General features: G+C 36.5%; 1 protein-coding gene across 7 annotated transcripts in view; it reads right to left on the bottom strand.

Moving 5' to 3' along the window:
* Positions 1–14,665, bottom strand: part of KLHL13 (kelch like family member 13) — a 78,910-nt gene that overhangs the window by 15,482 nt on the left and 48,763 nt on the right. For all 7 annotated transcript variants that reach the window (XM_027687143.1, XM_027687141.1, XM_027687144.1 and 4 more), the window contains 3 exons: positions 4,359–4,500; positions 2,282–2,414; positions 1,848–2,044 (listed from right to left, as the gene is read on the bottom strand). In XM_027687143.1, the coding sequence (XP_027542944.1) occupies positions 1,848–2,044; positions 2,282–2,414; positions 4,359–4,500 (472 nt within the window). The remainder of the gene's footprint in view (positions 1–1,847; positions 2,045–2,281; positions 2,415–4,358; positions 4,501–14,665) is intronic.

Raw genomic sequence — 14,665 nt, 5'->3', positions numbered from 1 at the left:
CAGCTATAAATATCTAAAACTAATAGTATGAGTAAAACTGAAAACATCTTAGGAAGTATTTCAGTGTTTCTCAGAGTCTGTTTGGCTACAGAGCAAAGATTATCACAGCAATGGGCTACTTGACAGGAGAGGTGTACATGCAGAGCAAATAAAAGAACACTTTCAACTACAACAGATACAATTCTTTGAAGGTCTCACTATTTTTGTTACATGAATTAAGCTGTTACCTTAAGCTTCTGCTTTTCTTTCTAAATATTTCCAAAACCCTCTTATGAATTAACACAATTACATTATGCCTTACATAAACTGACTTCTATAATCTCTTTAATAATGGACTCCCTAGACAATTCAAAGACAAATAAGCATTTGTCTGGAAATGCTTACATCAGGTCGTGGATGCTGCTCTCAAGACAGATATCTTCAGTAGAAATCAGCTCAAGACTTGCTCAGAATACTCATTTAAATTACAGAAATGCTCCTTCAAAAAAGAGTGAAACTGGGGAGTAGTCTTTGTAAAGCTAAGATATGATAATTTAAAAAAGTAAAAAACCACAACCCAATTTCCTAGCCAACTCTTGTTCCAACAAAAGTAAGTTCATTCAAAATTTCTTTATACAAGGATGCTGAGAATACAACCAGGCCAACAGCACAACCTCAATTTTGTACTTCCTCTAGAGCTACACCATGAATGAAATTATGTCTCCTTAGACATCGGTGTTAATGAAAGCCTTCCAGAAAAAAAGAATCAATAAAATGAAGAGAATTAATAAAGTCTTCCTGATTCTTTGAAAGTGTAGTATCAAACAAAACATTTTTCACTTGAACAAGAACAGTGACTAAGTCAATATCATAAGTGAAGGCACTTTCAGAGAACAAGCATTTTAAACAATGAAAAAATTATTCCAAGTAACACTATTTAATATTAAAAAAAGCTCTTTCCCTCAGTAAGCAAAATAAACAAGCAGCTGCCCTATGCAGAAAGGGGAAAGGGCAACATGATGTCCCTGGGGCTCACCTCCCACCAACGGGAGGCCACTCCAAATCCCTGATTTAGAACACCACTAAGACCTTTTCCCAAGTTGGTATTTATAATAATGTCAACCCTGGAAAGGCACACTGTGTTCATTTTGGAAGGTAAAAAACCACTGAGGAACATAAAATAGGTGGTGTAGGACTGAAGAGTATTAAGATTAATGAAACATTATTGCAACAGTCTCAGAGAATCAGCCAGTTAGAAAATATTCCCAAATTAAAAGCAAAACAGTGCATTATAGAGCCTGGATGTCTCTAACACTTCCCTTATGAAACAAATTGCTGTTATTACCAGCTTGGAGTCCTCTTCTTTGCATAAATCCTGGTACATGTCAACTAGGGAGGTCACATTTCTAAGCCTGTACTCTGCAGAGCAGTGGGAATAATACCTGGTTCTTTATTTCTCATTACAGGCTATCAGAAAGCTGAATTCCATACCATATGAGTTCATGTGGAACACACCAGTCTCCCTCTTGCAGGTGAAATGAAATTTCTAGTAAGGTATATAATCAATTAACATTAACATTAGAAAACCTCCAGGAAACATTACAAATAACACCAAAGTGTCTCTCTAGGCAGAACTGCTTTGATGGCACAGCTCTTGCACTTATATCAAACTCACACTGTATGTAATACTCAGAAGAAAAAAGATTTTCAAGAAAACTACACAGCAAACTTGTTCTCTGGTTATCCAAATTATGAATAATGGCAAGTTTTACTCTTAACTTCAACTATTACATAGTCAATGTCATTATAAAAAAAACCCCCACATATCAAGGCATTAATCACTGCAAATGAGAAACAAGTAGTCTTACCCCAGAGATAAGAAACACTTTACAGAAGTCCAAAACAGGTAAAATCTGCAAAAAACTGGCAGCTTCCAGAGTGTCCTGAAGGTTGTCCATGTTAAGGGAAAGTTTTGCAGTATAGATGAAATCAATGATCTTCTTTAGGCCTATTTTGTTCACACCGTGAAGCTTAATGCACATTAAATCTTGTTCCTTCATTCCCCCTGAAAAAGACATGCAGGTAAATTTATGTGATCATTTTGATAGGGTTGAAATAATTTCATAAACTTACACAAAATTAAAACGTAATTTAAAATTTTAATTAAAAAACCCATATGCAAGAGTAGAGTTAATTGGTCCATAATATCGTCTGCAGTCCTGATTCACACCCAGCACTGAACTTGTGTCTGAGTGTCCCAATGACGGCAGTTTGGAGACAGCAACTCTAACAAAAACCCCACCTGTGAACATTGCCTTGAAGTAATCACTGGCAGAAGCCATCATTGCTCTGTGAACAGGAAACACCTCGTCACCATCGCCAGGAACAAGCGTCACATCACAAAGCAAACCTTCCACTCGCAACTGGTCAAAACCCTGCAGGGAAAGCACAGTGCAAAGCACTCAGTTGATTTGGGAGGAGAGTAGGAATCTTTCATTTCCCTTATGTAAATACTTGTTTACTTTTATGTACATATGTACTGTAGCACCAAAAAAGTGACAAAGAAATAATTTGTCATCTTAAAACCATTATCTCTAATATATTCTATTATTCGTTGAAAACAGGCAGAATAATCATTATTTTCCAGATATGACTGAAAATGCAAAATACACTGGGCCTTAGAAAGTAGCTTAATACAAATAATTAAGGTATTTTCAGGAAGGTGTTTCTTTTGTAAGTATTCACAATAGCAGTTGTTTCAGGTAGGGATTGATGTCTTTTTCTGGACCTACCTTTTCTGGACATATATGCATTCTAGATATAATTCTGCTCCACACCAGTTTAAGTGCTTTGCAGCCTAAATGGCTGCCAAATTCTGCAGCCTGAAAGAAAAGCTGTCACCTGGTTCCATGATTATCAAATTTTTAACCAAAGATGGCATGGCAAGAATTCCAAAATTAGCTCCCATTATACATCTGATGTTCTCTGAATTACATATAATGGCTAACTGTAATAAAACAATAGCGGCAGCTAAAGCATTCTAGAGTAATATTTTCCTCTAAAGTTGAGGATACTGGAGGATGGGTGAAATACTCTCCTCCTTCGTGCACTACAGAACATAAGCTCAAACAAAATATTTTCCTTCAACCTGGTGTATTTCTAATACTAGCAAGAATGCAAATATTGTCTTCATAGATTTAACACTTAGAGAAGTCTTGGTATCAACCTGCATGCTTTAAAATTTAAGTTCTCTTAAAGCAAGTTTGTATTTTTAAAACTGCAAAAGTAAGTAGAAATGAACATTCAAATTTGTTGCACGGAAAAGAACAGAGTGCAAATGAAAAAATGAGTATTGGCTTCAATGTATCTGAAGCCAAAGACAGGATTATATAAACCCAGTGTATTTCAATCAGTAAAACGACTTGTCTGTAGTTCCTACAAACTAGGCTACAAACAAAACTACCAGTTCACCAACTCCTCAGATTTGGAAGAAAGAAATTAATAAGGAGGAAATAAGCTCTCTGCCTAGTGTTCAAGCAAGGGAGAACTATGCCCAACCATGCAAGCCTTAGAAACTAAAACAAAAAAATCACTAGCTTCTGTGAACTAAAAATCAAATTTTTTCCCCAAACTGAGGCAATCTATTTAGGCAGCAAATAAAAAAAGTTAGTGGCAGTTCTCCAAGGAGTCATGACCATATGAAAGTCATTTGCACTACTGAGAAAGACCACACTGCAAAGCAGCAAGAGCTGTGAAGCTGTTGGATTGACTCTATGGCATGTAAAAGCTCCAGCAGAAACGAGAGGATAAAATGACTATACTCTTAAATTCTTAAAGCTTCAGGGAGGATCACATTTTTATCCATTAGAGGAATGTCCTAGAGCAGTGCCACAGAGACAGGCCCAGCACAGGGTGTTACACCAAACCTGACAGGGCTCTGCCAGCTTAGGGATGCAAAGATGGAGCACAGAGCTCTCCTCATCACATCTCAACAGCAGCTGTCACACAGGAGATGGTACAAGTGTTTGCCTAACATAATTACATGATTACATTTAAGTGAGCTTCTTTGACACTGCTGTCACTTCATAATTTAAATTATATAACCTCTTAGAAACTGAGAGTGGACAAGGATACGACCCAAGGAAAAGGCCAGGCTTTCCTTTTCATGCTGTTGCTAAAAGCTGAATCTTTAACTCAGTGGAAATGAAGTCACAGGCTATTCTTGCTTGTGGGCATTGCCAGCACAGCACAATAACATGGGGGGTTTTGAGGCCTTTTTAGGAATTACCAGACTGATAAAGGCTGTTGAGAAGAGGCATTGTTTAGAGCGGCCAAAATTCCCAGCACAGATCAATACAGACATAAGAATATTTAATTACCTGTAATACCACAGAACTGTGAGTATTGCTGGTGAAAAATCTTGTGGTTCCTGTCTTCGAAGACTGTAGATGGGCAGAGACGCCCATATCGCTGCTACCAAGAGATACTTTCATATGAGGATCCTCCTCTTCCACCAGAGATCTACGAAAATCGGAACAGAGAAACCTTAAGACCAAACTCATTTTCACTCAGTGATCTTTTGTTCTAAAACCACAGTCTTCTGGGATGAAATGTAACAGCTCAGAGGCTATAGGAAAAAAAATCTGCAGGCAACAGAATCAGTCCTTAGTGGTTCCCTTCAGCTAATTTAAGGAAGTGAAGCATTAAGTCTCTAAAAAAGCATAACTTCAAAAACCTGATTTTGGGCTAGTAAGTTTTTCCTTTTCCTTCCACTCCCAAGTCCCTGATTTAGACACTAGCACACCACATCATTTCTACATGTCCTTTCAGTATTGTAGGATGCTTGCAGGGGTTTTATCTGGTTTCCAAAATCAAGTATCTTAGCTTTTCCTTGGCAAACTGGTGAAATATTAAAACTCTAAGTGTAATATTTAAGTAAGCATTTTCAGTCTTATGGTTTGCATTATCTTGCTCATGTATGAACATCATAATAGAAAATACAGACCATGGAGTTTCAAGATGTAACTTTAAGCTGCCTTTAGAAACTAGAGGCTAGAACTCCATTAGGACATGATGATCCAGTATTTTGCTACTGCAGGCAACCACTTCACAATTTTAATTTAAGATTTGATTCCCAGCAATTACTGTCCAAATCTAGATAGGAAGAGCTAATTTTAGGTAGAACTGTTAAAGAATTACTGCACTATTATTAGCCTTCTATTTTCATCTTGAGATGTAAATTAGGTTTACATAGAGAGATATACATATGAGAGTCTAACTACCCTAACCTGTAATTATTATACAATGTAAATTAATTTCATCTCCAGAAATATTAACAATAACTAGCTTCTGTAATTTCCGTGATCTAATGTGCCACCTATGAGCATGCAGGGCAGCATAACTCATATATACACAATTTTAATTAGCAAACATAAGCTGTTAATCTACAGATGAGGGCATCTTCATTATTAATAAAGACTCCATGCCTCACAGAAGATTGTCATTTGACATAATTACTGCAAAACTCAGATAGGAAAAGTTTTCCAAATTTTAAATGTGCAGGTTGAAACATTGGCCTCCAAGCTACTTTCAGAAATTACTTTAAATAAGTGACAAGAATGTGCTTAAATCTCCCTCCTCTACCCCAATTTTGACTATGTTCACTATGTAAGGGCAAATTTGGAATTTGCAGAAGATAAATAATTTTCATAATTTCCTTTTATAAAAAAATATTTTCCCCACCTTCTTTGGGTACAAAGACCATGCAGAGCAGTTTCCAAAACTCACACATTACCCTGATAGCACCAATGTGCCTTGTTCAAACCCATGAGTACAAAAGGTCAGCTACAAAAACATATTCAGAACAAATTCACCATTCAACAGCGTACATGGGTTTGAAACAGTGAGATTTTATGCACACAGACATAACATTGTAGGAACAAGGGTACATCTAAATAGCTGTGACTTCTAATGTATTCAGACAGCAGAATAAACTAATAAATGTGGATGTACTGCAGCATGCAAAATTTGTGCTATTTTTGAAACAGAATTATCTCTATTTTATTAAACAAATCCAGAATTATTTAAATAAAGTTTACAGGGTATACTTCAGAAAAGTGCTCTCCAAGCTATCTTTGGCATACAACAAATACAACAACGGAACACAGCAGCAAAGCAATTTCTAGCTCATGACCCAAAATATTTTTGTTCACTTTGTTCTAGGGTGTTTTAGGTTTGGTGGTGTTTGTTTGTTTTAGTTTTAATACATTCACATCAAGGCAAGAGTCTAACATAATTTCAAAGGACACCCAGTCTCTAAATTTGTACATGTCTTTCGAAGAAGAAATATAAAATAATGCGGGGAGACTTGTAAGCGTGGGTGGGAAGGAACAACAGATTCAACTAGCATGAATCTGACTATTTGCTCCTGAAATGTCAGATCAGATAGACGTTACATGAAGGAGCTTTTAAAATACTTTCTCTAAATTCAGAAGAAAATAAAAGATGTACGCATCAGTTAAAATCATTAGGAAAAGAAATACACAAGTAAGCCAACCTTCTTGGCTCTTTGGAGTGAGCTTTTTACCATGTTTGCCACAACACTACTTGACTTCCTGACAGCCAGCATAATTCATAAGTTTTGCAAATGAAGGCAAAGACCTTGACCATGTTCCATTTATTCCAAGAACAGCAGGGATCACGGAAACATTTTTCTGAACGGGCCATGTTATACACAGCTTCCCAAGCTCTGCCCTAAGAGGTTGGTCTCTATAGCACACGATGCCTTGTTACAACTGCACAGCCAACAGAGAGGATATAAAAAATTTTACAATACTTGCAATACTTAAGAGTACACATTTGATGTGCCAGGTGTGACTACAAGCAATTATTTCCCCCACCTGATTTGCAATAGATAACAAGCAGTTCTCCAATACCTGTACCGCACATCAGCTCAGCAGCTCACAACTTGGAGCTCTTCTGCAGAAGAGATTTTCGCTATTTCTCTTCCACATTGGCTGTTACATATGGACAGGAACTTGCACACGCAAATTAGACATTAAAAACTGCAAATTCCACACTAACACATATTCTGATGGATTTTTATACAGTTCTAATCTCAAGCATTGACTTGGCTGTGTATGACTCCACAAGAAAAAATATTAAAGATAATCAGATTGTATTAATCCTACACTGGTTTTTTGCTTATATCTAAGCAACTATGACCAAAAAAACCCTGTGATGTGTTTGTTTGTGGGGTTTTGGGGATTTTTGTTTGTTTGTTTTGTCGTTTCTAAATAAACCACCTTTTTAACCTACAGCTTAACAGTTTAGGAGGGTCAAGTACCCTCTCCCTTTCTGCAGAAAGTGACGTTGAGGAGCTGGGTTTGGCAGAAGTTCCAACGCAAGTCAGCAATAAGACCTGGCGACAGTGTCCTGATCCCCTGAATTCCAGCTCTGTGACATTCACCAAGAGGGAAAGAACACTCCCAGAGCAACCAGAAATAATGCCTTTGTCACTGGCTCTGTGCAAGTTTCAGCATTTATCTTCACACGACAAGAGGAACCTTTCTTTGCAAGACAAAGTGCAACTGCGACAGCTCTTACTCTCTGTGTTGACAGAAATATACGGAGAGCAGAACCCAAGCACTGTATCATACACAGTAATTTAAAACTGCCCTGCAAAAAAATTTTAAAGTATTCAGAATATAACTTCTGCTGGGGGGGCTGTAAAGTGAATATTCAGAAATAACTCTGCCACTCACAGCCAGAACAGGCAGGAAATGCGCTTAATGTCCAACTGAATTCCCAACAAAACCATAGGAAGTACATCTGTCTTCTTTGGACACTTACCAAAGGCATTATTTACATTCATTAACATAGGTCTGCTAAGCACTATAATTAACTCAATAATAATGAATGTAAACATATTGATTCTTTTACTTTATTGTAAGTACAGTGTATCACAATTAAGCATATACCGAAGAAGAAAGTTAATTCACTTTCTAATTAATTCTATTGTTCTGATCAATAGAAATCATTAAACAAGAAGTGCAGCACAGCAGTACCATTTTTAACCAGAGTTTTAAAAAAAAGAAAAAAAAACTTAGAAAAAGTTAAAACTACAATAACACGTAGTGAGAATTCACAACAAGCTGCTCTGAATGTGGAAATTAACACCACCTTCAAGGCACACGCTTGGCCTGGAGGGGGTTGAACATTATAGTGGTAAGAACAAGGGAATGTTGGAGTTGAATGTGAAATGAATATTAACACTGCAATAGGAGGGCAGAGGAGCTGCAACCTCTGGGAAGCAGTGGCTCGCAGTTCAGAGAAAGGCACCAGAGGTTAATTAGTTGCCATCACAAAGTAACTTGAATCAGAATTTTCTTTCTAACCTTATGCTGATTCTTTCAAGTACAGCAGTTTTTCCCTTACAGCTATAACCAAATGGGACTCCAAGTTAATCCTCCAAGTACTTCCAATTGGGATTTTTGTAGCAATGAAATACGGAGTGTGCATTATATGGATATTAATATGCTTTAACTTTCCAGCAAATACTGACAAATTTAACTGGCTGGAGATAACATGATTTACAGAGGCAAACTGCTTTCTAAAGCACTTCGCAAATATTAACCTGGTAAAACTGTTCAGAGGCATCCAGGTGACCCATGATAAGCAAAGATCCATGGAAACTATGACAAATTTTATTCTCAACTAAAATATTCAAATTATGGAGTGGCCATTTTGTATAGAGCTCAGTGGCATAAATGAAATAAAACAATATTCTGTATGTTTTCTTCAGAAGTAGTTGAGCTCATTCTGATACAACAGAAACAGGGCAACTAAGAATATTAAGGATTTGTTCATTTACATTAGTAAACCATTCATCTGTTGTGCAGAGTCTTTGAAAATAAAGGAGATCAGCCTACAGGTACAGATATTTTAGAGTGCATGTTCTCCATTTATTTAAAACCCACAGTCTTTACATAAGTCAGTAAAAGCTTGCCAAAGCCATATTGGCCAGACAGTGAATTCCTAATTTCTCAGCAGCTTGTTTTTGAAAGAACCACAACTCATTTTCTCTGTCAAATTACTGTTCAATGACCCATGACCACAAGTGTTCTGGTCACTGGTAAATGGCATCTTCAGCAATCACCCCTGGCATGTGCCAGGACTCTGGTATTTATGAGGTAACAAAGAACAAGATTTCAATTTCATATTAAGACATTATTATTACAAGCCAAATTTTTACAATTTAATGACTTATCAAAAAATCTGTTACATTACAGGGCTATCCTGTACATGCAGCTAGGAATGTAATTTGCTAATGAACTTATTAATGAAAAGATCTGTAAAATACAACAAAACTTTCATTTACTATTAAATATACAATAATTTTTTTACTTTGTATGCGTAATCTGCCAGAAAGTATTTTAGTAAGCTTGTTTTGCCAAAAAGGAAGTATTGACTCTATTACTGTCTTCCTATTATGAACAGATGTTCCAACTTCATGAGTAATGACTTCAGGAATTTCCCAACAAATTAAATGCCCACCTTGGAGCTCAATAAGCACAACTGATACGGCAGCATTGTATAAAAGAAAATCTCATAATACTTCTATTAAGAAATGCAAATATTAATATAATGTAGATGAACAAATTACACTATCATGGTATTTCACATTTCTTCCATTCCATATCTTCTACTCATACAATTTCAGGAAATCCTTTATTCAGGCAAAGAAGTTACTTTTACACTTGTCCTCCCCTAAAATAACGTCTCTTCCTTTTATTACTGTTTTTAACAGGAGTTTCTAACTTAATTCTTCTATGGTATCAGCAACCCAGTAAAACTAATCAGTTTTATCATTTGTTAATGATTACTAATTACAAAAATACAGAAGTGTCTATAGGAAATGCAAGTTTTTTAAAAGAGATACATGACTCCAAAAGAAAAAACAAAGAGAAAAGTTCATTTTTGTTCTGATAGGTTGACATAGCAAGTTAACTCCTCTCAACAGTCCACCTAGTACGTTCAAACTTCAGTTCTTGCTCTGGGGGCACAGGTACTGACACAGGTTTGAGATCTGAATGTAGGATGAACACAAGAACAGCACTGGAAGGCAGGACCTAAATCGCTTTGCATGGATCACCTTTGTGACACACACAGAACATTAGGGGTGGGAATCTTGACATTTTTTTCCTTTATTATTATGACCAGTTATCCCATGCTATCAGCTTCAGATGTGACTGTTTTTACTGGACAGTTTAAAGACTATATTTTTAATAGATGAACTAGGGGTTGCAAATGTAATTAAAAACATTTTGCATTTATGAGGTTACTGAATTTCTTAAAATCGCCATTTAATGCTGTTCATTTGAAAGAGGCCATCACAACCAGAAGTTTACAAACCTTTTGCCTCAAGGCAACAAACACTGCACTGTAACTACTATGAATGCAATTTTCTAAAATAGCTACAGCAGCTAGTGCCGAATACTGCTCACCTTGGGCAATGCTCTGATGTGTTCATATTCAAATATCTCACTTTTTACACCTGACCTTGTTTATAGATTAGAAGGACAGCAGTAACAGCAAAACATTTAAACATTTGTTTAGTAACTTCACACTGAGCTCTTCTAAGTCTCCACTCCAGAAGAAAGGCATATAGAGCTAAGCTTTCTGTTTCTTAAATTGAAAAGCAAATAGATGTTCCGTTTTCCACCCTTCCTCTAAACTAAGGGTGTTCTGTAAAAGGAGAACAGAAAATCAGGTTTTATATAATATAGCAAAGTAGTGAGAAGTGGCTTTTTACTTTTACAAGGCTCTGGCCAAGGGCAGCAGGAGATGAGGACATAGGACTTCCAGACCTCACAAAATCAGCACAGAAGGATAAAGGTGGTTTCTGGGAGAGCAGAGGCAGGGAGTGCACCAACTGCACCTGCTGTTCAGACACAGTTACAGCATGAGATGCTCATTCCAGTGACCAGATGAAGAAGGTGTCCAAAAGGGAAAGTCAGTACAGAGGCAACGCAGTCTGAGCAGCTCTGCAAGACTGATCACCCAAGGCAGCAAGGCCATGAGGGGAACAACAAACACAACCTCACTTGAAGGACAGGACACTGAACCGTGTTCAAATCAAGTCAGGCTCCTGGTAACCTACTTAAGCTACTCTAGAAGCAAAGTTTTGGAGATGAGTACTTAAATGTCAAGCCTTAACCTTTCTTTTTTTCCCCTTTTTTTTTACTATAGTCAAGTCTTCCTGGATTTCAACACGCAGTCACCATACTGAGAAAAAGTTTCTGCCTGAGCACACAAGCCCAGGATGTCACCAGAAATGATGACAGCTACTAGAAACTCTCAGATGATTGAAGATATGATCACTGTTTCCAACACCAATGGATATGGATGAACAACACAGAAATGATGATGCTCCCAACATCACTTGAACCTTTTTGTATCACTTCTTAGCAAGGCCATACTATGACCAACGCCAGCACAAAATTATTCCCCACAATACCAGAAGAGGAGGACTGAGCAACATCATCCTATCCTTTGGTACGATTTCCAAAGGATATCCACACAGAAAATATTCTCTTCAAATTCCTTCTAAAACAACTAAATGATCACAGGTCTCAAGCTGTTTGCAGCATAATTACAGCCCGCTGGTTAATTCAAATTTGTTTTCCACAGAAACAAAGCAATATTTGGCTCAGTCAGTGCTATAAAGCTTTTGTTCCTAACAGCATTTAGTCTCTCTGGGAGCCTTAGTATCACATCCACATTTATCTATTTGACAAAGGGTTTACATTCATTGAGCCATTTGTAGTTTAAATTTGCAGACTCAGATTGTTTAATGATGCTAAATTAGAAACAGTTCTGTAATGACTTTTTGCCAAAGTTGGTGTTAGTCTATTGATTCCTACTGTTAGAAACAGAAAAAGCAAGGCAAATACACATACTTTGTGACTTTTCTACAGCAGCAGAACTATTTCATTCCATCACTGTTGAAAAAGCTAAAATTCAACAATCAGAGGTTTCACAATTTAGGCTGGACTAACATTTATTTTCTGCCCTTTAGAGTTGGTCTTAAGTCTTTAAAAGTTAAGTCATCATTTTGGCTGGGCAGCTTAAGACCTCCTGTGCATTACAAAATACTTAAGAAAACCAGCAGATTACAGTTCTACCTGATGTGTCCTTAGTTTTCACACATAGAAATCGCTAAGTTGGCAGAATAAATGGTTCCTTGGAGACAAAACCCTATATATGACTAAGGTGGCACCTGCACATGCAAGATTTGATCATAGAATATACATCCCCCTGTATTCCTGTAACAGGTTTAAGAACAACTCCTTTCCAGAGTGTTGGGGGTTTTTTTTCCCCTATATACTGTACAGAATAATTCTGATACCTTAAAAGCCAGCAAAAAAAATAAATAAGATTCTGACATTAGGGTTTGGGTTCTGCTCTACCATTGCTCTTGCTTTGTCACTCCTCACAGTTGTCTTGGCATTCCTTTATTACAACCTCCTGGGGAAAATGCAGAGGAGCATTAATTACTTTAAATAGTAAAATATTTTTTCCTCTACATGATAAAGCATTTAGATCTAAGCATGTCAGATAACAGGTGTGAGTGATTTGTTCATCCCATGAAAAAAACATTTTTGCAATTTAGACACTGAAAAAATCTCATTCATTGCTGGACAAAATATTACAGCAATAATATAGATGTGCACTTCCACTGAAGTGTTATAGCTATGTATTATTATTCTTCAATTCCCACTATTAACATTTAGAATAAGCAACTATTATTTTAAAACTCAAATATTCACCACGTACTTTATGAAAATCCATCGGTATTCTCATCCAAACATCAACAGAAAATACCTCAACAGTAGAAAAGTCAGTGAGTAGAATGTGATTGGACAACACGATTTTTCCACATTAACAAGGAAATAATGGCAAAAATGACAAAGTGGCAGAACTGACATGCAGGCAGAACAGGCTGAGTAACATATTCTAGATAATTCAATAAAGATGCTTTAGTATGTCACAACATAATGTCAATATTGCACCATCATGCTATATAAAGAGAAGCATGGAATTTTGAGGACCTGTAAGACACAGCATCACCTCCAAAGGTCTCTCACCTCTAAAGGTTTCCCCAGAAAAACCATTAACCCTGGGAAACTTCATGACAAACAGGTTGTGTTTTTCCCCCTCATTTTTACCAGTTTATTACTGCAATAAAACGTCACATTTCAAAAGAATAATCTACTGAAATACCTATTATATAAAAAGCAAAAGGAAGATCAAAAGCCACAAATGAGAACTCCGTACACAAAATTTACGGGATTAAAAGCAATCTTCTACTAGTAAGATACAAGCCCCTTCTATTTCCCACTCATCCAATTCATCTCTTTGCATGTATTCTCAGATTGGTTTAAAAAATATATGATGTGATCTGCACACTGACTTTCAATGTGTTGAAATTTGAAATATCTAGGAAGCAATGTCTTGAAATGGAAATGTTGCCAAAGATATTTGAGTGTGTTTCTGTGTGAATATTGTGTAACTCGTCAAATGCTCAGGAACCCAACAAAAGGGTTCATTTACTAAAAATGACCAACAAAGGCAGCAGACACACACAGGGTGGTCTCACAAAGGAGAACTAATTCAGGTGGTCTAACGAATTACGCATACACAGCTTTTCCCATTTAAGTATATATCACTGTATAGCATAAATTCAAAAAGCTTATTGTAAAGCAAATCAGATATTTGAAAGATGACACAAAAGCATTAACCTCATATAAAAGCATATAACCAATATAAGCAGCTAAAACCAGCGCTGCTTAGTCCAGAGTATTAAGAATTTATTCTGCTTTTCTGCACAGTAATCGATTTCTATAACTGTGAAGCATTTCCTATCAGACAAATTTCACAACCACATGACTCAGGATAGACCGACTGTGTTGCAAACCCTTTGATAGCAATATATTTGGAATACCACATTTAATTAATTTCTCCTAACATTAATCAGTTACTTAAGAAAACACATGCAAGGATAGTTGCCATTTAAAATGTCAACACACTATTCCATGTAAAAGGATAGAAGGCACTAAGATTACAAATGGATTATTCTTAAGAATTTTTTCATTTTTCTTATTTTTCAAAATGGCATGTGGGCGACTAAAAACACTGAACTGAACATTTTACTTTTCAGAAAACAGCTGAGAATATTCTCACATGACACAGCCTGATAGAACAATCCTCTGTAATAGTATGTTTCAATTAGTATTTTTGCTTTTTTTTGCATTATTGAATTCTTTGTAGATGTCCATCATAGTTCTTTAATCTCCTGAGTTTCCACAAACATTTCTTCCGTTCATATTAATGGAAGATGTGCACAACTTTGGAAAACAATATGACATTGGTAGTGTGAATGAGAAGGAATTCTCTTGGTTCTTCATGTATGAAATGATGTGGGGGGATTCATGTTCCTTAGCACCTCAAAGCTGTTATATACAATCAAACACGGAACCGTTCCTCACTCTGTCTGTAATAGTGCTTTAATTCTTAACCTCTACTTAGGTCAGTCATTGGGGTTTTTTGGTTTTAACACATGGCAGTCATGTTAAATGACAGCTATGATGCCACAGAATGCCACTTTTTCAACTCTTCAGTTTGT

The sequence above is a fragment of the Neopelma chrysocephalum genome, unplaced genomic scaffold (genome assembly GCF_003984885.1).
Source record: "Neopelma chrysocephalum unplaced genomic scaffold, ASM398488v2 Primary Assembly neopelma1_73b, whole genome shotgun sequence".
In the NCBI taxonomy this organism is placed as follows: Eukaryota; Metazoa; Chordata; class Aves; order Passeriformes; family Pipridae; genus Neopelma; species Neopelma chrysocephalum.
Note: the sequence above shows the minus strand (reverse complement) of the source record. Positions and strands in the feature narration are given on the sequence as shown.